At 40.2% G+C, this 26,408-nt stretch overlaps 1 protein-coding gene across 3 annotated transcripts in view; it reads right to left on the minus strand.

Moving 5' to 3' along the window:
- Positions 1–4,803: 4,803 nt before the first annotated feature.
- Positions 4,804–26,408, minus strand: part of GPAM (glycerol-3-phosphate acyltransferase, mitochondrial) — a 63,648-nt gene continuing 42,043 nt past the window's right edge. For all 3 annotated transcript variants that reach the window (XM_025397347.1, XM_025397348.1, XM_025397346.1), the window contains exons 10-22: positions 23,709–23,808; positions 23,172–23,384; positions 21,253–21,366; positions 19,392–19,477; positions 18,590–18,705; positions 16,563–16,633; positions 15,496–15,760; positions 14,800–14,942; positions 13,233–13,310; positions 12,157–12,297; positions 10,766–10,955; positions 9,544–9,602; positions 4,804–8,591 (exon numbers count right to left, since the gene is read on the minus strand). In XM_025397347.1, the coding sequence (XP_025253132.1) occupies positions 8,475–8,591; positions 9,544–9,602; positions 10,766–10,955; positions 12,157–12,297; positions 13,233–13,310; positions 14,800–14,942; positions 15,496–15,760; positions 16,563–16,633; positions 18,590–18,705; positions 19,392–19,477; positions 21,253–21,366; positions 23,172–23,384; positions 23,709–23,808 (1,693 nt within the window). In that variant the 3' untranslated portion in view covers positions 4,804–8,474. The remainder of the gene's footprint in view (positions 8,592–9,543; positions 9,603–10,765; positions 10,956–12,156; positions 12,298–13,232; positions 13,311–14,799; positions 14,943–15,495; positions 15,761–16,562; positions 16,634–18,589; positions 18,706–19,391; positions 19,478–21,252; positions 21,367–23,171; positions 23,385–23,708; positions 23,809–26,408) is intronic.

Genomic DNA, 26,408 nt, shown 5'->3' on the forward strand with positions numbered 1-26,408 from the left:
GTCTTGGAGGGGAGAGGTCTCTCCTGACTGCAGAGGGAGGGGGCCAGGACCACAGCCTGCACAGTGAGGGAGGACAGGATGGAACCTGTTCCCTCAGCCACAACAGACAAGTGAGTTTTCCAACCCAGTGAACACAGTGGGAGACTTCAAAGTGAACCTGACTAAAGCTTGTTTTGTGCTCAAACCACTTCCCAAATAAGTGCCATCTCCAGATTCTGTTTCAAAGTTAGTTGTTCTCTCTTCCAGACATGGACCCACCAGGGATGCTAAGTGATTCCACTGAGCATTTGTAAAACATAATGTTGAAGATCAAGTTGGAAAACCAGCCAACCACTTGCCAACACGATGACCCTGAGAAACTGCTCACATTCAGGTTACTATCAGGGTTGTTTAGGACCATGATCAGCATGGTTTCTGGAGCATACAATAAAAATACTACCCTATGCTAAGTTGCTGAGTGTGGCTCTGTGCCAGAACAGATTTGTAATAAGCAGTAGCATATTCTGGCTATTTTCAGCCTCAAAGACTCTCCTCCTGCTCAACTCTGTGGAAGAACAGTCTAAGAGAGCTTCTGTGAAGCCCTTTGCTCACTCTCTTCCCCCATCCTAAGGATGTTTTCCCAAGCACTGCTTTTCCTGTGCTTTTGTCAACTGCTCCTAGATGAAGGTTCCTTGGGTTTGCAAACTCCAGAAAGAAGCACGTCACAATGATCAAGAGAAATGTGAACTCCGTCTGACCAGTCTTCAGCAAACTACTTCACCCCTGAGTTTCAGTTTCATCGCTGGTAGGATGGGGCTCACAGTACCCACCCTCAGAGGACTGAGATGATACATACAAAGTGCTTAGCCCGGTGCCTAACAATAGAAGCACAAGTCAGTCCTAGATATGTTTGCCACACTGTTTTGCTGGAGCCAATTAACTTCCATCCAGTCCACATCATTATGCCATTTGCCAAGCTTCACATCAAACACATGCATGGTTCGACTTTGCTGCAGGAAAACTGGGTCATTTTACTGACTTGTCCGTGTTCCATTTGGCTGGTGTTGACTGGACTGTGTCAAACAATGTTGCTTCTGGTCTAGATTCTATCAACTTACTGTGTGAGCACTGGTAATTTTCTCTTCTGTAAAACTTGGGAGGCACAATATCCTTAATTTCCCTCTGAAGGACCCATAAGCTTCCTCAGAGCTAAACTTTCTGTCCTATGATTCTTTGACATCCTAAAAAGACTGTCTGGCTAGGGAGAGACTGCCCCTCCTGGCACTAGCCAATTCTTAGAGATAGCAAAGGACTCAGCCAGGAGCCTACTTTGATATACACACTAATTAATCCAGAGTCATGCCTTCTCAATCTGGCCCATATACCCTCGTAAGCAGTATTCCTCTACCTAACTCATCCCAGGGACTGATACCAGCAAACTAGGGACCACTCCTATAGTTTAGAGCCTAATGAAATTATCCAGACTATTCAATTGTCAGTCCTAAACAGTTCACCCTGCTCTGCCCTGCCCTTCCCTCAGAAGCATCAATAAAGGCTCTGACCTAAGCCCTGCCCCTCGCTCCTGTCTTCTGCCTCCTGACCACCCGTGTCTTTCCCATGTGGCCCTGTGTGGTGTGTCCCATGCCTCCTGCCTCTACAACCTGTGAGGCAGGTTGTAGCAATAAATTGTGTCTCTTCTGTGGCCACACCTGACTGGCCATCACATGAAAGCATACAAAACACACAGTGGCTTCACACTTGCCAGCCTACAAAACACTTCCGCCTTCATTAAACCTAATTTCATCTTCAAACATCCACTGTGAATTTGCCCCTGTGCCATATGGGGAACCACCATGTCCACAGAAGTGATGAGACCAGCTCAGAGTCTGCACGCGCACAAGCAAGCCACCTCTCAGTCCTAGGTTTACTGACCAAGGGATCAGTTTAAAGGACTGTGTAAAGCTCATACACAGAATTCAATTCGGGCAAGCCTCCTTTTCATAGACTGAGGGCTGAGAAGCACCTCGATGCCAAACTTTGTGGTGTAAGTCACCCAACTGCACAGGAGCTACGCCAGCATCTACAGAGATGGCTAGGCAGTGACAAGGTTCGAGGCAGCCATTTCCCGTTGTAGAAACATCTCCAGGTTTTAAGCACGGTTACCCGAAAGCCCAGTTCTGTCCCGTTTACTAGATCACTTTAATACGTCCTGGAGGAAAAGCCATTTTAAAAGGACGTTTATCACCCATGCCGTCTCTCTCGTTTTTACTTCCGGAGTATACTGTGTAGAACTGTGAAATGCCAGATTTTGCCAAGGTAAAGTGTCTAGAGCAAGGGTGCTCAAACTTCATGTGTATCACAATCACCTGAGGACTTGTTAAAATACATATTGCTGGTCTCTGGGTTGGGGCTCAAAGTAGTTGCATTTCCAACAAATTGCCCAGGTGATACTGATGCTGCTTGTCTGGTAACCACACTTGACAATCACTGGTCTAGACAGAGCCACCGTATTCCATGGCTCCTTAAAATCCTCACTGTGGACCCCACACTGTTCTACTTTTCCCTCGTTAGGTGAAGGGAGTCAGCGCTCTCTTCACTACCACGCACACCTAGCATCGTGTAATAGAAGCAGGACGTTTGCCCACCATTTCAACAATGGGGAAATAATAAAGCAGGCAAATTGGGCCTCAAACTCTCCAAAAGTAGGAGAAGAAATGGGCTTTGTGGGATTCTGTCTCCAAGAGAGATTACTTGGGGACAACTGGGCTATTTCTGAGCTCTCCCCAACAAGTGCCAAGATTGGTTCAAGCAGCAGAAGTTAGACGTTTTATAGTGCATAAACATTTCCTTACAAGTAAACTCAAAGACTGTTAAAATTCTCAGGTGATAACAACCTGAATATATATTCTAAAGGTAGCCTCTTTCTCAATTCCAGCCGGATTCTTTGTCACTAGCAGCGGCATAGCCCAGGGATACGCAACAATATAGTCTATTATGCACACCTAGACTCTTCTAAGAGTCAAAGAGGGCATTAATAATTACAAAGAAAAAGGAGGGTATGGACATAGGATTAGCCCACCAGTAAGGAAGTAAGGAACAAGGTGAAAAGCACACTCAGGCATGCTACCTCTGCTCTTGCCTGAGGGAGTCACCTCACTTCTGCTAAGTCCAGTGTGATGTATCTCGGCCATGTAGGTTGGGAACTTTCAGCAGGTAGTTAAGGGTGTGTCCACTTGTGTTCTTTCCTTTCTGATTGTCCACCAACCTGCAAGACAAAAGAGGCAAGACGTTTTCTCAGAGGGCTAGAAATTGCATTTGTCCAATCATGTACTCTAATCACCTGTCATAGGTAGCCCATTGCCAGCAGCAAATGCTAGCTCGTTTTGATACACACTTTCTTTGACATGGGCACAGGAGTGAGTCAGATGTCAAAGGCTGACCCAGATGTTCTCATTGCCTAGTTAAACATCACCGGTCTTCATCAGATACTTGCCTCAAGCTCTAGTCCTGCCTAAGTCAGGTGACCAAGGTCAGCTTTCTCGCCCCTGGGGATTGCCTACTAGCTCCTCCTGGAAGGGGCACCTAGAAACTCATCCTTTCATCCTCCTTTTTCCTAGGCCAAAAGATACGAACTGGCAGTTGCCAAGACAGAAATGGCCTGGAAATGCAATTTACTTGATCCATACATGTTGTCGGACCATCGTGTAAAAATTAGATGCTTTCACATAAAAATAGCAAATTCCAGATTATATTGAAAAAAATTTTTTTTCAAATCAGAGGACCACGAAACACCACCAGGACCATCTGGTAAGGGATGGGAGGCAAGGAGTTGGAGAAGAACGGAGTCGTGATGGTAGACAGGAGACAACAGGGCCATGGAAACTGAAGGGGCAAGAGAAGCCAGGTGGGGGTGTCAACACCACGAGTGCCCTTGCACATGTCAAGGAGGTATGTTGGAATTTTACTCGCTAGGTGTGTAGAAGACAGCAAGAGCTTAAAAAGGAAAATAATAGGACTACAGTTAGAGTGTAGACTAAACAAGAGATGAGACTTCAAAATTAACATCCACTTACCTAGTGGCTGTAAAAGTTAGAATTTAGCTACAATAAAAGGAAGGTAACCTTTGGCAGCAGCAAGAGAGTGCTAATGCAAAGAATGAATATGCCAGAGTAGGGGCACAGTCACAGCAACATCACAAAGGAAATCAGAAGGGTTCAAGTAGAAAGTTTAGGGAGAGAGGCTGGCTGGAGAATGGATGGGATGGTCTTGGGCGTCAGTCAGTTTCACAGCCACATCATGCATCCAAAGGACATGGACGTCATCAGCAGGCACACGTTTACCACTGTTCCCAGAAGGAACACTCTGGATATCAGGCCGTATTTGAGAACTTTCAAAGAATCCACAAAATCTGTGCTCTGATAAAAGAAATAATTTTCTTGTCAAAAAAGTAAACTAACATTGTTCGAGCAACTGTGATAAACTAGTGGAGAAAACATTTTTATAAACTTAAGTATGTAAAAATATAACAAAAAGCGCCAAGCTTAAAGAAATATTTACAAAAACCCAAAGAATCTCTCTAGAATATGAATATTTACTAAATAAAAGGAGAGCAACAGCTAAGAAGCAGACCTACATCTCCAAATGCTTGATCAAATTTGGAAAGCTGTGGGTCAATAATAAAAGCATGTACTGTAGGTTCATACATTTATGTAAGGTATCGTTAAGCATTTTAATAAGTTGCTATATAAAGTCAGAAAAGACTGATTGTTCGTATAGTGAATTATGTAGGAAACTGTCTTAAATACAAATCCAACACATCAAGAATATGTTCATTTTTTGGTTTATTAAAACAAAACTACATCTTCTGTGTTTCTTGCAATACATTAACAAGCATAAAAATCAATTCAGTATTTCCAAGTATGTTTCGCTCACAAAAATCACAGTCATTTCACAGTACCTTACAGTAATTCTTTTCACAACAGTCTTAACATTTCTTTATACAACAGGCAAATAGTTTAATACCTTCCATCAAGACATTTCAGAGCTTTAGATGTTCAGAAATAAGGTCAAGAATCTCTTTCAAATGCAATCATTAGTTTGTATTAAACTAAAATGCCAGATGACAAGTCTCAGGTTTCTAAAAAGAGTTTTAAAAAATAGGTTTACAGCCCATAGTAAGTCTTATAAACCTCAACGATAGGTCCTGTCACGTCTAAACACTACAACTGTCTGTGGATAAAAATCTGCATTCAATTGTACAATACTTTCTTCTACATCTGAATGAAAACCTTATTAACCCCAATTCATCCATGTATTCTGATATGTTCAGTGAAAAAGCCAGGATCATTGGGGCTGTTCTTTCTATCAAAGGAAAGAGCTCCGATCACCTACAATATAATTTTCTGTGCTTATTTTCTTTAGGGGAGGAAATACACATCTATTCCATGCCAAACTGGATGTTACAAAATGCATGTGAATTCTGCCCCAGTGCCATGTGTTCATTACCGTTTTGTCTCCTTAAAGAACTATCTAGCAGTGTTTCCCAAAATGTTCTCCACAGGACAGTAGTGAGAGGTTCACAGGTATCCCAAAGGAGAAAAAGGTCCTGATGGCAAAATAGTTTGGGCAATGCTGGGTTGAACAGTTTTTCACTGCCAGATGCCAAGCCCTTACTGCGCTAAAGTGCATTGTAAGTCTCCATGTGCAAACTTAGTTCCCAGCAACACCATTTCTATAAAACACTTATGAACATCTCACAGAGCACTCATATTACATGGAGTACTATGGGAAATGCTTTTCCCGGTCCAGGTTACTGGAAATTCCACAGTCTGGGCTTACATTCATTGTAATCCCAGAAATATTTTCTCCATATACCCTCATGACTTTGTGAGATTTAACAGATTTCAGAAGAAAGACTCAATGCCGTCTCAGTTAACAGTTCTACACATTTCACACTAGTTTTTGCCTTGTTTTTCATGCAATTTTAAGAGTATATAAATTCTTTCCTCTCTTCTGAATCACTTAGGACATTCTCATTTTTAAAAACAGAGAGCAGTTGCATATTGCTTAATATATTTTTTTTTAACTTGACTCACAGTCTTCCCCTGAAGGGCATGCATTTCATGTTATAGAAATGCAATAGAGTAAACTGTAATAAAATTATTTACAAGCACCTAGTTTGTTTAACCTTACATGGAAGCCATCACTGTTGGAAAACAATGAGAACGTATCTTTTAGCAAAACGGTGCTATCTGGAAGCTTTATTGTGAAGATGCTTTCTTTTTTGTTTTTTGTTTTTCGGTCATGAGGCACTGAAGAATGAGTTGTGCTGAAATTAACTCAAAGGTCAGCTTGTCTGGATGAGCATAACTTTGGTTGAGATTTTTCTCCCTTAAAAAAGATTTTCAAAGCACCAGTTAATTACAAAATGCATGCATATTTATCCTCACAGTGACTTAAGTGGTAAGAGAGCTAGCAAATCATACATTGCATTCCTCAAAGCATCTGATCAAACTTCTAGAAAACAAACCAACCAAAAGGGAAAATAATGCAAGAGAAGCCATATTTTCTCTGCTTAGGCTGGCGAAGCAGCAGCTCTTTGCAGCAGGGCAAAGTATCCACTGGGAAGTGAGTCCCAACCTTGAATAATGGTGAGCTTGAGTAATCCTTAATCTACAATTTAAAGGATGAAAAAAAGAGACTAGTGAAATGTTTGATTCCCCACATAAGGAAAACCCAAGACTCCCTGGGTATCCTCCAAATGTAGCCAAGAAAAGTGTTCTTCTACCCTAGTCAGTAAAATGGAATGCTAAAACGTGATTATCTCATTCAACATCAGAGCTACTACAACTGACAATGACTTAACAGTACCTCAATTCCTATAAAGAAAAAATATATTTTAAATGCAGAACTTGAGAGGGATCACAACAGCATAGCATTATTGCTCCCAGTTTCAAACATGATACTTCATACAATGTGAAATATCAATCAGCATCCCTCCCTCTCCCAAAACACACGTTACTCATGAGATACTATTAGTGTTTAAAATCCAAGCTTATAGAAGTACAAACTTAATTCTCAGTATTTTTATACTAAATTCAAAGGAACTATGTAACACTCATCTGGAAAAATTCTTAATTCCATAATATCTTAGAGATAAGCAACAGTAAACTGTTAGAAAATGTTTTAACATTACATGATATTTAAGAAATCACCATAATTACCATAATAAACTAATAATTATGCTCCCTGTTCACAAAAGGCACCTACCAATTATGAACAGACCATTTTTCATAATTATTTACCACTATGTGGCATAATGGTTTAGGCATATAACCCATAAAAATTTGTTAAAAGTCATGGTTTTTCCTCAAAGCTAAAAATTCACAAATGCCTCTAACCATTACCAGTCAGTAGGGCCACCACATGCATATACTGGACAGGTTGTGCACGGCACAACTCAAGTGGGCACCAGTCACCTGGACTGGGGTGCAGTACACAATCTGTGTGCAGTACAGAAAGCCCTCATCAGTTGTGGCCAGAGCACTGTATTCTAACAGAGTCTGTCAGCTCAAGCTAATCAAGTTAGGAAAGTTGCTATTTGGTTGGAGGATTTCCAAGAAACAGCTGTACCCGTGAGAAGCAGGTATTACCTGAGGGGTAGACGGGGTACAGACATAAAACAGGAAGGGTTCTAAATATTTGCTGGTCATTTAAAACTCAATGGCACTTTTTTATATGAGCAAAAGCCTTCAACACCAGTTTTCTGGCCAGGTTTCCCTAGAATTTTGCCAGCCAAATTAACTTCCTGATGTTAACTATTTGATTACAATATCTCAGTTCCCGACCTAAACTAATACTGTCTGTTTTCACATACCTCTTAAAAACATTTTCTATATCTGACTGCAAAGGACAGCACAGTGATACCTGGGTGTGATATATATCAGTCCATTCATTTATAAAGCACTTGGGATAAAAGGTGCTCCCATTAAAAATGTAGCTACTATTGACAAAGATAAAACTGAAAAAGAGTGAATGGATGACTCAATTATTTTTAAAGGAAGCATTAACCATTAACCAGATAATATACCAACAAATTACCCAATAGCACTAAGTATACCATATAAGATTCAGTTCTAGAACACAGCTACATTTCTGTGTCCATCACAGTAATTAGTCCTTAAAAGTTGTACTTAAAATGTCAATCTTTAATAAACTCCAAAATAATGTATTGAGATTTCATCTTGTAGTCTATGGATTGTGAGTTGCGAATAGAGGCTGAGGTCCCCCCAAGTGTTATCTGCAGGCTGCTGTGTGGATGCAGAGCTGGGAAGATCACAGATCCATGGAGGGAGAAGGCACTTGTCTTCCAGGAGATCACTGCGGGACAGGGCAGGCCTGACCTTGCGATGGCACCTTCAACTCTCGAGCCAGAAGCTGGTACCTACAAGGGACTCATCTCATGACCTTCATTTGCCAGCGGTGCCACACGTTACCTACAGCACCACAAAACTCAGAATATATTCTAGAAGTTTTTGCCGGTTGCATTGAGGTAGAAAAGTGCTGCTCAGTTCTAAAACAGACACTCTCTTTTGTTTGGTCTCCTTGAAAACCTAAAGAAAAAGTTTGGATTAAATTAAAGGCAAAAAATAAAAAATAAAAAAAAATTTCTATCACCAACCTGACCTGTGGTTTCCTAGACCTCAGAAGGCAGTAAAGGCACACAAAACCATATCCTGGCTTTAAGTAAATGTATGCATGTGTGTGTGTATGAGGTGGGAGTTTCCAATGCAAGCAAGGTTTTCTTTTCTTTTCTTTTGATGGAGTTCAACCAACATAACTATATTCTAAAATTTCAACCAATATAACTGTACTCTAAAATGACTTAGAATAAAGTCACAAACAGTCCCTCACAAAAGGCCACTAGTATCTCTATGGAACTCACATTCTCCATCAATTATGAAGGTAAAGGACACCTGAGGATACTTCTAGAAATACTTGTAAAAATACAAGAAAGTAACTAAAAATCATATGGAATAATTAAGAGCCAAGATTGTGGTCCTAATCCCAAAGTCAAAAATCTGAAGTACCCCAAAATCTGAAACATTTTGAACGCCAGCATGACGTTCAAAAGACATGCTCATTAGAGCATTCTGGGTTTCGGATTAGAGACGCTCAACCTGTAAGTCTAAGGCACATATTCCAAAATCCAAAAAAATCTGAAATCCAAAACATTTCTGGTCCCAACATTTTAGATAAGGGATACTCAACCTGTAGCACCTTGAAACATATTGATACCAGTTATATATAGCAGTTTGGGAATAAATGTGAAACCAGTAAAATTCCAGAGCATTCAAATAAATCTACACTGATGGGTTTCACCTTCAACATAGCCGAACCCATCCTACATGCTCCATTCCCAAAAACGCCTGTATCATTAAGCCAGCAGAAACTGCTTCTCTCAGGGTTCACCCCACCACAAAGGTAGCTCAAACAGACTCGATCTAAAGAAAACAGAAGTTAAGATAGCTTTTAGCTTTTATACCATAAATGGTGGACACCTACCCCAATATCCTTAAACATTTTCACAGCATTCTTCACAAGACAGTATGTGGCACTCTCAGCTGAAGAGAGAGAATAAAACCCTGTCAAATGGTTAGGCCCAACAAATCATGACAATCCCAATAGCCACAGTAAGAAAGTATGGGGAGCTCGGAAGAGAATGAGGGCAAGTCAGCAGACAAGGGTGGGGCCCCACTTCCACCACTGACAACCTATGAGTTCTCAGCTGACTTGCTGTTACACCTACTTTGTTTAAACCTACTTTGGCCTATGTTGAGGTAAACAAGAAAGGGAGGGGGAAAGAAAAGAGGGTGTAGAGAGAGAAATGGGGAGAATGGAGGGAAATAGAAATACCTAAAACATCCATTGTCCAAGATTGTTGTGAGAATCAAATGAGACAGCGTATAAACATTCTTTAAGCTACCCAGTGGTACGCAGATGACTGTACATCAGTGGAACCAGAGAAAGCACAGGCCTCGAGGTTACGAAACAAGATTTCTGATCCCGAGATCACCCACTAACTAGCAGTGTGACCTTCGGTATTTTCCTCAACTATAAAATGAGGTGATTAGATTAGATTCCTTCTGGCTCTGAAAAGTGATTCAAAGTAGTTTCAGCTCCAAACTACAACTGTATGAAATACTACTCCCACCCCAATCATATCTCCTACAACAAACAAGACGGAGCGCTGGCCAAGATGTGCAGCAAGTGAAACACACACTGTTGTGGGAGTACAAGCAGGTACTGGAAACTGTTTGGCGGTATCTACTAAAGCCGAATATATCTAGAGCCTACAACCAGGCAATTCTGTTCCCATATATATGCTGTATATAGGGGCACAGATGTTCACCAAAGACATATTCAAACATGCTCACAGCAACACTGTTCAAAGCAGTTGTGAACTGAAAACAACCCAAATATCCTTCAACAGCAGAATGAATAAAATGTGGTAAATATTTATACAAGGGAACACTACACAACAAGAACAAAGGAACAAACTATATGCAACATGTATGAATCTCAAAAATAATGTTACGTGAAAAAAGCCAGACATAAGAGTGTATAACTGCATCATTCAACTTATATAACATACCAAAGAAGATAATAGTAATACTCTACGGTGTTAGAGGTCAGGATAAGTTTGCATTTTTCCAATTTTCTACAATTAGCAAATTTCTGTAATCAAAAAAAAATTTTTAAAAGAACAAATAGTGACTCAACATACCATATACTGCAACATTTCTTTCTGTTCTGGTCACCAGGTATTTGTGCAACTTTTGCAGATATTCAGGTTCTGGAACAGGACCGCTAAAGTTGTGAACAAAGATGGCGGCAGAGCTGTAGGCCTCCAGCAAAGGCCCAAGGAGTCTCTGTAAGAAGGTGATAAACTGCTGGTGCTCCTTGGATTGGCTCACCTGAGTGTGCAAAAGCAGGAGATGAAGTCGTGAGGAAGGGACAAGAGACACAAGGCAAGAGGACAGAGGACTTTCTCTGGAGAGCCAGTAATGTGAGAAGATGGCCACTCACATCAGCACTACACAAAAGCGGACCCCTGCCCTTCATGCAGAGAATCTCTGCAGGAAACAACTGCTGGCTTTCAAACACATTCTTTATGGTAATCATTCACTTTTTTATAGTATATGAGGCTTGTGTTCATTGAACAGCCACCTAGAAGAAATTTTCATAACTGAATGCTATAATTATGATATGCTATCATCACTGAAAATAGCTGCTCCTAAGACTAGGCCTTCCACAGTTTGAAGCCTGGGCTCAACAGTCACTCAAGTCTGCAAAACAACCAATGGGAGACCATTAAGATCATCTCATTCCTTCTTCAGCACCTATTCCCTGCCTCCCCTAAATGGCCTTTGCCCACAGTCCAGCAATGTGGGGAATGATGGCCACCGTGACGGGGGTGCTTTATGGCCGAGAGGCTCTCACTGTACCTACCCAAAACACACGGGTTCAGTGAAGCCCCTCTGGAGTGTGAAAGCAAGATCACTGCCCAATCTTAAAACTACACTAGTACTACCCAAGTGAAAAAGAAGACAATTTCTAAATGTCAAAAAAGAGTAATCCACTTAGAGTATTCAGAAAAGATGGGTCATTATTACTAAGTTCTAAAATTATAAATTAGACAAAATTGATTTTTCTAAATCTGGGACTTTTTCTTAATCTAAATTTTCTCCTATAATGGTATTTGTTTTAACTGACAGCAAAGAGCTCAATATATGAAATTTTGGGAGGGACAGCAAGAGTGACTCAAAAAGAGCAACCAGGCCAATGGCAGCTCAATAGCAAAACTGCTGCCTCATGAGGGGGTGCAGGTGTAGATAAACAGGTATACACCTGTATATTTCATAAAAGGATGGTCAAAGTCTCACCTATGACATTCATCTTCCTGACTTTTCAGACTCTCCTTTCCTTTTCTACTTAAACCGAATAATTTAAGGTATTAATTCAACTCAGTTTGAGTGTCTTTACCACACAGAAGGCACCAGAGCGAGTTGGGGAGTTCTTTAGTATGAAGACATCACCAGGGCTCCAGCTGATCTCATTGCAACATAAACCTCAACATATCCCTGTAATATCCACCAGAATTCTTCACCAAAGTACCTTCAGGTAGCAATCTCGCTGTTCCTCCCCAAAGTCACTGTCTTCATCTTCTTCATCACTTCTCCAAGACAAAGGTTCAGGAAGCTTCTTGTCCCACTGCTGCTCAGCAAGACTAGGACTGATATCTTCCTGGTCATCGTGCTAGGCCAAGGAGATGATGGATAGTAAATAAATATGCACTGGCACACAAACAACTGCCCAGTGGAGCCAGGACAAGGCGGTCCTCTTCTCTGACCCTTCCTGGCTCTTCTCTGTTTAGCCATTCATAACGTCAATCCACTTCCCTTCCAAACTCAAACTCAGTCGGGAGACAGCAGGGGACAAAAGAAAGGGCGGGTGGGAGGGGAGAGCTACCAGAAAGATCAAATAAAAGTACCCCCACATATTCTAAATTGATATCTACTTTTCCAGGCCATCCCCTCTACACTAAATCTACCAAAATTAAGATAGAATCTCAAAAATGAAAACTGCAGATGTGCAAGCTACAAGCATACTGATAGGTGTAACATCTCAACTTAGCATACAAACTTCTGGATGTCACGGAATCAAGTCAGGATATGTTTTAGATAACACAACTTACAAATAGGAACCAAAATATTAAATAATCCAAAGGACACTTATTCTCCCCATTCTTATTTTTCTCTTCTCTACATCTGAACATGACTGTATACCAAATGTAATTATTGATTTGTTTATTTATTTATTTATGAGACTGAGTCTCACTCTGTCGCCCAGGCTGGAGTGCAGCGACACGATCTTGGCTCACTGAAACCTCCGCCTCTCCGATTCAAGCAATTCTCGTGCCTCAGCCTCCCAAATAGCTGGGATTGCAGGCGCGTGCCACCATGCCCAGCTAATTTTTGTATTTTTAGGAAAGACAGGGTTTTGCCATGTTGGCCAGGCTGGTCTCGAACTCCTGACCTCAGGTGATCCACCCACTTTCGCCTCCCAAGGTGCTGGGATTACAGGCGCATGCCACTGCGCCCGGCCAATTATTGGTTTAAATAAGTGGTAGAAAAGGGAATGAAGAGCAAGTAACTTCATACAGACAAATAAAGGAAAGCTCTTCCTCTTACCTCTGCCACTGTAAGAATGCCATACTGGATAAACTTCCCTACTGTTTCATGGCACACTTGGTAAAATGTCTGGCAGGGCTGAAAAGAAAAGTCATTTAGATGTAAATGCCACCATTTTATACTTCTTTTTTTAAAGGCAGAAAACATGGTATAAGGTAGCTGCCAAAGCCTTCCATTCTGTTACCTCCGTCACCCCACTGAGCAAGTCCTGTGATTCCCAGTGCCCACCGTCTTGATACACACATGGCCATGGACAAAGCCCAAGAAGAGACCTCTGTCACTTCACTGGCAGAGCACCCAACACTGCACCACCTGCAAGGGGTACTCCTGAGCTCAATTCTCTCCCCACACCCACAACGTGGCAAACCCCCTGAAGACTGCTTATCAGCCCCCCACCACCTACTTCTTTTACTTTCTAAGACCGTTTTTTTGCAATAGTTATAATAAATACCGTACACAAACATGGTGATTGAGGAAACACAACACTGGAATAAGTAAACAAAAACCAGAGAAAAGACAAAGTCAATCTTCGAGTCTTATCCACCCTCGTCCCTCCCATCCCACCACCCACAGTTCATGCAAAACAGATTCCCCAACAGGACCACCAGGACACCTCACCCAAAGCATGGCATGGAGGGGCGGTACTCCTAACACATGCCCTTATCTCATCAACATCTCAAGACACATTCATACAAAAGAAAATATCAGAATTCAAATAAAATATGAATTCTACATGTTGACGATTTTGAGAAGAAGGAAATCTACTGCTAAATACATATGTCTCATGATAAATGCCTAAGTGTTTGGGTATATAATATAAATGGCTCATTAGTACTGCTGGGCTTTGTTTTCCTCGTTTGTAAACTGAGAGGGGTTGAGCAGATTTTTTTTTTTTTTTGAGATGGAGTCTCGCTCTGTCTCTCAGACTGGAGAACAGTGGCGCAATCTTGGCTTACGGCAATCTTCACCTCCCAGGTTCAAGCGATCCTCCTGCCTCAGCCTCCAAAGTAGCTGGGACTACACCCGCGTGCTACTACACCCAGCTAACTTTTTTTGTATTTTTAGTAGAGTCAGGGTCTCTCCACATTAGCCAGGATGGTCTCGATCTCCTGACTTCATGATCTGCCCACCTCAGCCTCCGTAAGTGCTGGGATTACAGGCATGAGTCACAGCACCTGGCCGAGCAGATGATTTTTAAGGCTGCTTCTGACTCTTATCATCTGTGGTTCCATCATCTACAGGTGGGTGCGTTAATTATTTACAAACCACTGACCCATTGGCTCACACACAATACATGCTCACTAGCTTTGGATGTGACTGCCTGAGAACATTGAGCAATCTGCCCTATCATGGCTCATACTGCATGACAGATTCAGTGGAGCAGTGACCCAGAGAGCAAACCAAAATAGTAAATGACATATTGGTTTGGTGGTCACTGAAATCCAGGAGTGGAATATAAAGTATCAAAAATGGGCCAAACATTCTCTAACAGAAAAATACGGGGGTTATGTTTTCACGAAAACGCTCAAGAAAAGAGACCAGGCAACACTGAAGAGTCTTCACTCACCAGTGAGATGGTGCCCTCATTGGAGAGAAGGTAGCACAGGCTGGCCGCCTTCCGCACCAGCTGCTCCTGGCTGATCAGGTTAGGTGGGGTGCCAGTGGGCCCCCCTAATCCCCTCTTGTTCAGAACTGCATAAAGGCTGCAAGCTAAGAAAAGAAAAGCAACAATGAAGTTGCCAGCTCAAAGTCTCCAAGAAAAACTTCAACTGGCTCAAATAACCTTAAGAGATTAATACATCAAAAATAATGGCCTGTATTTCTAGAAACTTAAGTAAATCCCACAAGATTAAATGCTTATGATTCCATATGATCCCAACTGCATCAAAACCCTTCTCCAAACACATGAGCCCCCTCTTCTCTCCTTCTTCTCTTTTCTCTTAATCACAAATGAGGCCCTCCACTCACTTTGCTGCCCTGTATATGTCTCATCTCAGTTAGATTTTCAGCTCCTGGATTGCAAGACACTCTACCTCTCCTGAGAAATAAGGGTAATATTATACAAATGGTAATTCAGTAATTACTCATTGTAGTTATAAACAGTGATATAACAGGAGATTACATTTTCATTTGAAAACTAAAATTACAGCCACATTCCCTCAAGCAAGGGGCTATCACCCAAATTAAAGCAGATACCACTATGTGTTTTAGGCTTTTTTATTTTCCATGAAAATTACTGAAAATATTTCAAGGACTGACATACCTATGATGGCCTCCATGATAAAGACATGAAGTACCCCATTGCTGTAGAAGTTGAGTTCAAAGACTGCTGGGACAGTTGTGCTGGGGGTGATAAAAAACTCATCGTTCCTGCTAGTGTGGGTGATTGTGACGCAATTTCCCAGCAGCTGTATGGCATGCATTACTACATCTTCTGAATTTCCTGAGAACCCCAGGTCAAAATCACGAGCCAGGACTTCCTCTTTCATCACAAAGAAGTCTTCCACCAATGTGGAGAGATCAATTCCCTAAAGAAAGAGACAGAAATGGTATCATGACAGTGGAAAACCTACTTTCCAAAAAGTTGGGAGGTCAACACTCCAAGACTTTCTTCTTGCCTTGGCTTTCCTGCAGCTCACTGCTAGCACAGAGAGAAGTAGGGCCAGAACACCAATGCAGAGCGAGTCAGAAAACTGCTTAAAAAGCTGGTCCTCCAGGAATGTCAAGGTATTACACACACTAGTGAACACTCTAGCCATGACACATGATATGCACACATAAGATCACAAGAGAGAGAAAAAAAGCCATCTGCAAGTAAGGAGTGCTTATTTTTTAGCAAGATTTCCTTCATTTTAAATATTTATCTGACAAATATTTACTTGGTGCCTATATATATTGGCACTGTGTTTGGTGTTGAGAACATGACTGAACAAGACTGATGTGGTCTCTTCCATCATAAAGTTTAGACAAATGTATTTTGGGAGGATAAACGGTGGGTTCTAAAATGTCAATCAATTTGTTTGGAGAGCATTTGCTATCAGAATACATACCACATGTTAATGAAATAGATCTTATTTACATTAACAGTATTAATCAAGCAATAGCTTTGTACTACATATATTAAGCAGTCTGTTTTGTTTTGTTTTTAAATGTAGATTCTTCCTCCACCAAGTTGATAAGCTCCTTTGGGCAGGGTCCTCAGCTTATTTTACTGTTTACCTCATGGTACTAGCCATGAGTGGGCCAAATTTGCCCCTGAATATGTACCTGAGCAGCTAACAAAACATCCTAATGCTTCCTACTTAACTGCAGGTGACATTGCAGACATACCTGCCTGTGTCTGTAGAGGAGTAGGCAAGCCACAATGTGTGTGGACATAATGGCACAGGACTTGCTAGCAGCTGGAAGGCAAACACAAAGCTTTTTTTAGTTGCACTTTTTACAAATATAGCTGAACTTTTTTGAAATACCTAAATTTTAAGCAAGAGTATTTAAAACTGTAAAAGTCGTCTATCACATTTCCCGTAAGTGTGATTTACCAAAAGGAAGTTATAATATTACAGTGTTCTGGTATAATGGAACGTCATTAGAGATCACTGTTCATCATACAACAGGCTAAGACAGGTCCAAATTCAATCCAGGCCAATGGAATTTAGTTACTGAATGACAAAGAGACACTTTTATTGAAATATCAAGACCCAAAGTACAAGCCTCTTTGAGTTCTACAGGATCTCCCATTTCCATATTCCTTGACTTGCTCCCACCTAGTCTATTATAACTACAACTCCACTTCACTCTTCTTGCTGGTATTCACCATGTTAAAATGAAGGTGTAGTAAAAGGATAACAGCTGACTTGAAGTCAGAAAAATCTGGGCTCAAATCCTAATTAACTCACTAACTAACTTCATGACTTGGGGCAAATTACTTGAATTCCTGGCCTCACTTTCCTCACTGGTAAAATGAAAATACTACTAGCTCATTAGACTATGTGAGAATAAAATGACTGGCCCGGCACAGGAGCCACAGTAATGGGTGCTCAATATGTTTGTATTTCCTCTTTCAACCTGACCCAGACGTAAGAAGGAAGGGCACAGAAACACATTTGAGAATGACTGCAGTGCACACCCCTACAGTGAATTTGCATAAAATTATAATTATATAAATCAAATCTGAGAACACCCATGGAATGATAATCTGAAATCACGATAACATTTGTGAGTTTTCTAAGGTGACAATACATTTATGAACACTTCATTCACTACTTGTAATTGAAGTTGTCTCCAGTGTTTAAAAAAAAAGTACTCAGTACTATATGCATAGCTATTAAAATATTTATAAAGAATTTTTAAATATGAATATATGTGTTATAAATGGAAAGCTGCACAATACAAAACTGTAAAAAATATTTTTAGAGACTACACAGCAACACCCATGGTTATTTGGGTAGTGGGTTTTCGCTATCTATTTCATCTTTATTTTCCAAATTTTCGACAATAAGGTATTATTTTTCGTATCCAGATTTTAAGCCGGAGAGAGACACAATCCAACGTGCTTGAGAAAGAATCCTCTGACCCAAAGTCAAGCAGGAATAGGAGCCTCCAGAATGGGAGGAGCCAGGTGAGGGAGGGAGGCCTCCCCAGTAGCATTGGCAGGAGGCGCTGAGAGTATCATCAGTGTCCTGGCCCAGAGAGCAGCAAGAAAGAAATCACCACTGGGCTGAGCAGCAAAGAACCATCGTGCTGCCTTGGGATTTTAAAGCAGCCTCCACAACAGTACACAATTGTACAACTTGGAACTTAGAGAAGACTGATCCTGCAGTGAACTCACACTCCTCTCCAGGTTCACTGTAATTATTTGTGTATAACTATCCCACTGACGAGAACATAAGCTCGTTGAGTTCAGAACCATTAATTATTCATTTTGTATTCTCCACGGCTAAGGCAAAGCTTTATACAAGGCCACTCATATTTGCTGCATTATAAAAACTCTACGGGGTCAAAGCAGAAATGGACATGCAACTATAAATCTAGACGTTGTGCCACAAATTAGTTCAAGCAGTTCAAATAAAACACATTAATGAGCAACAGAGGCAACAAATCATTTTAATAATAACTATCTTTAAAAAGCACAACAACTACCACACGAACACCTACAATTACCAGACACTGTATAAGATGTTTAACTCCAATTACCTCAAATCCCCATGGTATCACCTTCTTTCTAATAACTTACCTATCACCACCTGTGAATTAATAGAAGTGGAAACTAACCTCAGCAGATTTCAAAACCTGTATAGTTTGCACCACACCATGATGAATCTAAATTGTAGAATTAAAGAGTCTGGTATTCTACTTACTGAATAGAATATGCTCAGCCAGATTGGCAATCAACCTCCTTCGTAGGAATTCATCTGTTGCATTTCTGGACTCATTAATGGATGTGTCTCTACCTTCATCAGCAGCATCACTGGGTCTAAAAAGTGTTTCAAAAATCAACCCACAACCACACTCTTTTACAAGGCAAACTATGTGGAACTGATCTTTAAATGAATTAGATACTTTAAATTACTATATATTTTAAATTTAAACCACACATAGATTATTTCTATGGGCTATTCTCCTACATAATAGACTATATTATGACCTGGCCAAAAATTGTTATTTAGTTATGACTAAATAGTCTGTTGGTACATCACTTCCAAATCCACTGGCGGAAAGAATACATAAAGCAAGATGCCAGATTCTAAAACATTTCTGAAAATTCAACACTTCCACATATGAAAGGAAAGGCTTCATATTCAATTTATCCAAGTTAAAATTCAATTTGAATTCTGAAAAATTCAAACAGCAAAATCCTTTTCTATGGTTCACTTACATACAATATGCATAACCTACTACCACAAAAACTCAGTTCAAGTATTCAAAAAGCATAAATCAAATAAGAACTCCTATATAATTCACACAATCAAAAAGCTTTTATAAGCAAATAATTAAAAACTTCCAAACTAATATGAAAACATGTCATCTCAATATTCCTTATTGGACCAAGAGAAAAGTTACTTGAGTAAAGAAGTGAAAATAAGAATGTGCACATTTTTAATAAGGTTAATCTATGCAATACAAGAAATAACAGATGTTTGATAGCTCTACAAATTTTACCTTGAAGGAAGTATAGCTGGTAACAACGCTTGCTCCAGAGAAAGTGGAGCAGACACCGGTTTCTGACTTTGGCTTTCTAAATATTCCTGGAGAAAAAAAATACAACATGATCATTTACCCTCACTTTCACATCAACATATAAAATGTAATTTCATCTTCCAAAGGTTAAAAGGCAGTTGTGTATGAAATAAGCCATGCTATAGAGCATGGGAAATACTTTCTATATCCTAGACTGTCTTCAGAAGTCCAAAATGATTCACAGATTGTTGCTAAGCATGAAGCTGAACTTAAGAACTGAAGACACAAAGAACAGGATGCTTAAACAAAATCATTTTAAAATTAAAAGAAATTTTTAACTTTTCTCACACATCGTCATAAAATTGACATTCTTAATATCATTAATAGTGATGATAGACATAATTATACTTTAAAAAATCTGGCAACCCAAGAACCACATTATTTTCAAAAGAACCTCAATCTAAAAGCAAATCATAACAAGACAGAGGAGCTACGTGACCATTTAAAAAATAAAGAAAAAGAAAAGAAATGATGAGGTTCTAAAAGATCAAAGCATTCAAGGCCAGCAAGCATCTACCACAGCAGCTGGACTCTCTTAAAGTTAAGCCAGGAAGTAGAATAAAAGGAGAGGCGGGACCTTCTGCTCCTTATCCCTGGGCTCCCTACTTCGGTACCCATTCTTCTCCTTCTCCTTTACAATTTGAATATCTTAAGAATTTAAAACAGCAAGGGCCTCAGGGACCTGCCAGTCCCAGACTTTCAATGAGGATGGCACTATCCCTTAGGATGTGTGGTACTGGATTCTACACAATAAGACATAGCATCATCCTGTCAAATTTGCCCAGCTTTGGCTGCGCAAAGTGGCTCACACCTGTAATCCCAGCACTTTGTGAGGCCGAGGTGGGATGATCACCTGAGGTCAGAAGTTTGAGACCAGCCTGGCCAACATGGTGAAACCCTGTCTCTACTAAAAATACAAAAATTAGCCAGGTGTGGTAGCGGGCACCTGTAATCCCAGCTACTTAGGAGACTTAGGCAGGATAATTGCTTGAACCTAATGGGCAGAGGCTGCAGTGAGTTGAGATTGCGCCACTGCACTCCAGCCTGGGTGACAAGAGCATGAAACTCCATCTCAAAAAAAAAAAAGTTACGCAGCTTTTAGGGGAGGTGTTTGGAAAAATTTCCCCTAAAGGCAATTTTAAAACATAAGATATAAATACATATTATAAAGGCACATGCAAGATTCACATTAATCTTTATTTTTTTACAATTATTTATTCATTTATTCATTCATCCATCTCAAAATTTTTTTTGGCTTTTGGGGTTTTTTAATTGATATATAATAGTTGTACATATTTTGGGGTATATGCAATATTTTGATACCTATATACAATGTGTAATGATAAAATCAGGGTAATTGGGATAACCATCACCTCAAACACTTACCTTTTTTGTGTGTGTTGGGAATGTTATAATTCTCTTTCATTTTGAAATATACAATAAATTACTATTAACTAAAATTTCCCTACTGTACTATCAAATACTAGAACTTATTCCTTCTACGTGTTTTTTGTTCCCCTTAGATGGTCATGAATTAAAAAATAATAATAATAGCAATAAATATTGAGCCTGATATCTCCCAAAAACAGATACTCACTCTTCTTTGTCAATAGGCAAATTTTGTGGAAAAATTTAGGCAACACCACCTTTCTCATAGTCCTCATTTTACAGGAGAGCAAACTGCAGCCCCAAGTCACACAGAGAGGTGCTGTTAGATTCAGCACTGGAGCCTCCTGACTCCAGGTCGATGCTTCAACACGGTTTCATTTCAACAGACACTCACCTTTAAGGAAAACGGCTGTGCAAAATCCACTCGGACACAACCATAGTTTTTTCGTAACATTCTAATAACACCTCTTGCTATACTCCACAGGCTCTCATTCTTCTTTGGCTTGCCCTAAATTCCAATAGTGATAATAACATGGTGAGAAATAAAGCCAACACATACACAAACATTCTATTATCCACAGAATAACTTGTTTTATGGAAACTGTAAGTTCATCTTGAAAAAGAACAATGAATGAAGAAGGAAAGGAAGCAGTCATTAACTGCGGCCTGTCAGAAAATGTTTAGTATTCAAAGATGCTCAAAGATGTTATCATGTCATTGGCAGATGGAATTCAGTCAATGAAAAACAAAACATTAATACTATTTCATTTAGTATCATGTTCACACAATTCACAAAAATACAATTGCATACTAATGAAGGAAAAATATGACATAGCCTGGAAAACTGTTCTGTAGTTCTTAAATAAGAATAAAACATCGAAGAGGTCATTTATCTGAGGTCTGATGATCACCAGAGTCTAAATGTCTAATATTAGGCAAGTAATTGCAAATCCAGCCTCACAGTGGCCTTTGAACTGAGTATTCACTCAGTAAACACCTAGTATCTATTACATATAAGGCACAATGGCAGGACATGTAATGGACACAGACTCAGATATGAACTTGTGAGACACAGGATGAGTAGGGTATACATCAAGGACAGATTCACAGAACACAAGGAGAAGAGTGTCATACAGATCACATCACTTAATTTGTAAGCCTATCACTTAATTTCTAAAGCCTCTGATTGTCAGATGTCCTTGAATTTCTGACACGTCTGGAGCCATAAGCTTGAAATAAGTACCTCACCAAAAATTTCCACAATAAATAAGAACAAAACTAAATTCCTATTGAACTCTAACAGCTGACTGGAGTGGTAAGCTGGTAAAACCATTCTGATAAAGTGGTTGGCAGTACCTACTAAAGCTGAAAATACATATTTTTTAAGACCCATCAGTTCTTCTCCTAGGTGCATACCCAACAAAATGAATGTATATGGTCATCAAGAAAAAATATACAAGAATAATTACAGCCAAACATTTTGTTAACAGTAGAATAAATTATGGTATACTCATACACTGGAATACTACACAGCTATGAGAAGGAATAGACTACATGCAACAATGTGGATGAATCTCACAAACACCTGCTTAAGCAAAGGAAACCAGATGCGTACAGACCACATATTATCCGATTTACGTAAGTGCAAAAATATGCAAAACTAATCCAGTCTATAAGAAATGAAATTAATGATTAACCTTGAGGGGATGATAACAGGAGAAGCACGAGGAGGGTTTCAAAGGTCCTGATAATATTGTTCCTTGATCTGGGTGCTAGTTGCATAGATGTATTCACTTTGTGATAATTCAAGCTACATGCTTATGATTTATCTACTCTTTTGTAACTATTACACTTCAATAAAAAGGTGTACTGAAAAAGTCATTACTACTTCTCAATCTGTAGGTGTTTTTGCCACCATGACCTCACAAGTTCTTCACGCCCAATTTAAAATATGCACATATTCATTAAGCCCTGGGGAGAACAAACCACAGACAACCTTCCACAGCAGAGATTGCAACGTAGTGGCAAGTCTTCTCCCACTTTCCAATCCCATGACCAAGGTCGTCACTGATAAATCTAACCAGGTCACTTCTGCCAAGCTCAGGAAAACACCACATAAGCACTACCAATCAAGTTAAAGATAGGGCATGAAAGCTACTCACCGTGCCCATCCAATCACATTTCATACAGTGCTTTAAACACAGGGAGTACCGAAAAAAAATTCTTAGTTAATTCTAAAAGCAAATCTAAATTCTAAAAGTTAGGTCTAAAAGACTTGATAAGCAAAGACGACTTTTGTGTAGGTATCCTTACCAGTTGTTCGCCATTGTAGTGACCTTCGATAATACGATCATAGGAGATTCCAACAGGTATTATCAAGATGTCTGGGATGACATTGGTAGATAGAGTATCTACCACAACTGACAAAAGTCCCGCCCGAGCACAGGAGGTTTTTCCACTCCTAGAACGTGTGCCTTCCAGGAAGATCTCCAAGAATTGCTGCTGTCGAAGTAATTCAACTATATGCTGGGATATAAGAAGAAAGTAAAACACGAATTCAAGACCACTCAACTTAGAATGAGCTCAGAAAAATTAAACCTTTAAAAGCAAAACAGAAAAAACTATAACTTGACTACTGACAAAGTATCTTATTCACACTAATAAAGCAGCTCCTCCAATGCTATATTTTGGTAATAACAACAATAACAACAAAAAATTAACAAACTCGAGATATAATCACTCAAATTTCTCAGAGTAGTGTTTAAAAAATCTCAACTCAAAAGAGTCCTTTTTCCTTCCACCGTGATAACCAACACAACGGCCCTAAGGATAATTAGAGCTCACACATACCCCATGGAGCAAAGCTCTGTAGAGAACATCTTTCCGTCCATCTGGTGTTTCATCGAGCCTTCGTCGTATGAAGAAGCCCCCAAGCTTATGGATCAAAGTACTATAAATTCAGAATGCATGAATTATTTACAAAGAAAAATGTAAAAAGAATACTCACATTCCAAGTTAATTCAAAACATTTGCCAAATGGATACAAGCCCTTATGTGCTGCTTGAGCAGCTAACAGTAAAAATGCAGGCATTTTTTTCATTTTCCACATTATTGACATGTTTCAGTCATTTACATTGTTCATCAGTCTTTGGGATATCACTGTGTATAATGAGCCTCTATTACATCTGTTCCAAGCCAAAAGGAGTTTGTATGACATATTACCCGTAAAAATGATAGTATAGATTTTAAGAGGATTACAGAACACTTCTGAATTTTAAAATCCTGCCCAGGGTCTCAAGACACTGACCCTTAGACATTCTGAAATTTGCCCATGACATCTTTACTACAAAATGAATATGATGTTTATTACGAAAGCTCCTTGGAGGAAATTTTCTCAAATAATTATTGCTTACAAAGGGTCCTTGTGAGACAAAAACAATTTTATCCAACTGAAACCACACATAACCATCTTTCCAAAACATGCAACAAAAATGTGCTTCCTTTGCACACACACAGGCATAAAACAATTCTTTTCCCAACCCCATGTCTCTTTCAACAACACTAATTCTGATATGAAGTTGAAACTAAGTCAGTCTTTCCAAACTCACAGCCTCCTATTCTTTTCAAGTAGAGTGATACTAATATAAACATTAATATATATTTTTGGTATCCTCTACAGCAGGAGTCCCCAACCCCAGGGCCACGGACCAATACCGGTCCCTGGCCTGTTAGGAACCAGGCCACACAGCAGGAGATGAGTGGCAGGCAAGCAAGCAAAGCTTCGTCTATATTTACAGCCATTCCCCATCACTTGCATTACCCTCTGAGCTCTGCCTCCTGTCAGATCAGCAGCAACATTAGGTTCTCATAGGATAGGAGTGCAAATCCTACTGTGAACTGCACATCTGCCCATGAGGGATCTAGGTTGTGCATTCCTTATGAGAATCTAATGCCTGATGATCTGTCACTGTCTCCCATCACCTCCAGTTGGGACTGTCGAGTGATTCTACATTATGATGAGTTGTAAAATTATTTCTTTATATATTACAATGTAATAATAGAAATAAAGTGCACAATAAATGTAACATGCTTGAATCATCTCAAAACCATTCTCCCCACCCCCATGGTCCGTGGAAATTGTCTTCCATGAAACTAGTCCCTGGTGCCAAAAAGATTGGGGACCACTGCCGTACAGTAAATATAAGGAGGCCACAGTAAGGTGCTGCCAAAGCTTAGCATCACTCTTTGAGAGTAAAACTCTGCAGAATAAAATGAATGAGATGAGCCATCCACAAAAATAACATGTGAGAAGTGGTTTGCGAATGGGTAGACTGCCATGTAACAAAAGAAAGCTGCACAAAAACAGACTGGGTTATCTACAGCCTGCGGTGTCTGAAGGACAGGTGAGCTACACAATTGCTGGCATAGGGTCCATGAAAGGGAAGTTGGATTACAAAAAAATTATCAGTGTTTATTAAGTAGTTCCAAGAAATCCTAGTTGAGAACCAAATGTGAAAGAAAAAGGTACAGGAGGCCGGGTGCGGTGGCTCAAGCCTGTAATCCCAGCACTTTGGGAGGCCGAGACGGGCGGATCACGAGGTCAGGCGATCGAGACCATCCTGGCTAACATGATGAAACCCCGTCTCTACTAAAAGATACAAAAAACTAGCCGGGCGTGGTGGCGGGCGCCTGTAGTCCCAGCTACTCCGGAGGCTGAGGCAGGAGAATGGCGTGAACCCGGGAGGCGGAGCTTGCAGTGAGCCGAGATCGGGCCACTGCAATCCAGCCTGGGCGACAGAGCGAGACTCCGTCTCAAAAAAAAAAAAAAAAAAAAAAGAAAAAGGTACAGGAAATATTCTAATTACAAGAGAAACAAGGCTTCTCTAGAGCCCCACTGGAACATTCTTCCCTCTAAGTCTGTGCCCACCAGAAACTTCCTGATGACTTTCTAATTCGGTTTCCCAGGTTCCTTGGTTCTGGGAAGAGGTCCCCTGGAGAGCAAACACAGATATTCTAATTCCTGGAAAAGCACATCTACCCTGTAGGATCATATCACACTGTATTACAGCTAGCCGTCTGTCTACATTATCCATTAAGCTATGTGAAGGCAAGGACTATATATTTTATTCTCTCTTGTCTAAAGCACAGCTGGATAAATATCATTGACTGCATGAATGCATGGCTTCTCTTCGGTTGGTCACAGGAGTCTGGTTAGCTACAGAACTCTGAAAGCCTATAGAACTCTGAGCCAAGGGATTAAGAAGGAGTTCCTTAGACTGTGATACTGAGGACATGGCACACAAAGGTGACAAATGCCATCTTGTGAAGCTCCACCTGCACAACCTGCCAGCCCACTTTCCTTCTAGTCTCTTTCTAAATTCATGCTCCTCTTATCCACTCTCTACCTACACAGTTGACCTTAGAGATGCTTTGTGCTTTCACGTTTGAAACTTTAATTTCCCAAACCAGCTCAACCAGTTCCTCACCAATTCCTTGTTGGTGATCAGACCTACCATCTACCCAGTTTCCTAGCTGGTAAACACCTGGGAA

Source organism: Theropithecus gelada, chromosome 9 (genome assembly GCF_003255815.1).
Source record: "Theropithecus gelada isolate Dixy chromosome 9, Tgel_1.0, whole genome shotgun sequence".
NCBI classification, from domain to species: Eukaryota; Metazoa; Chordata; class Mammalia; order Primates; family Cercopithecidae; genus Theropithecus; species Theropithecus gelada.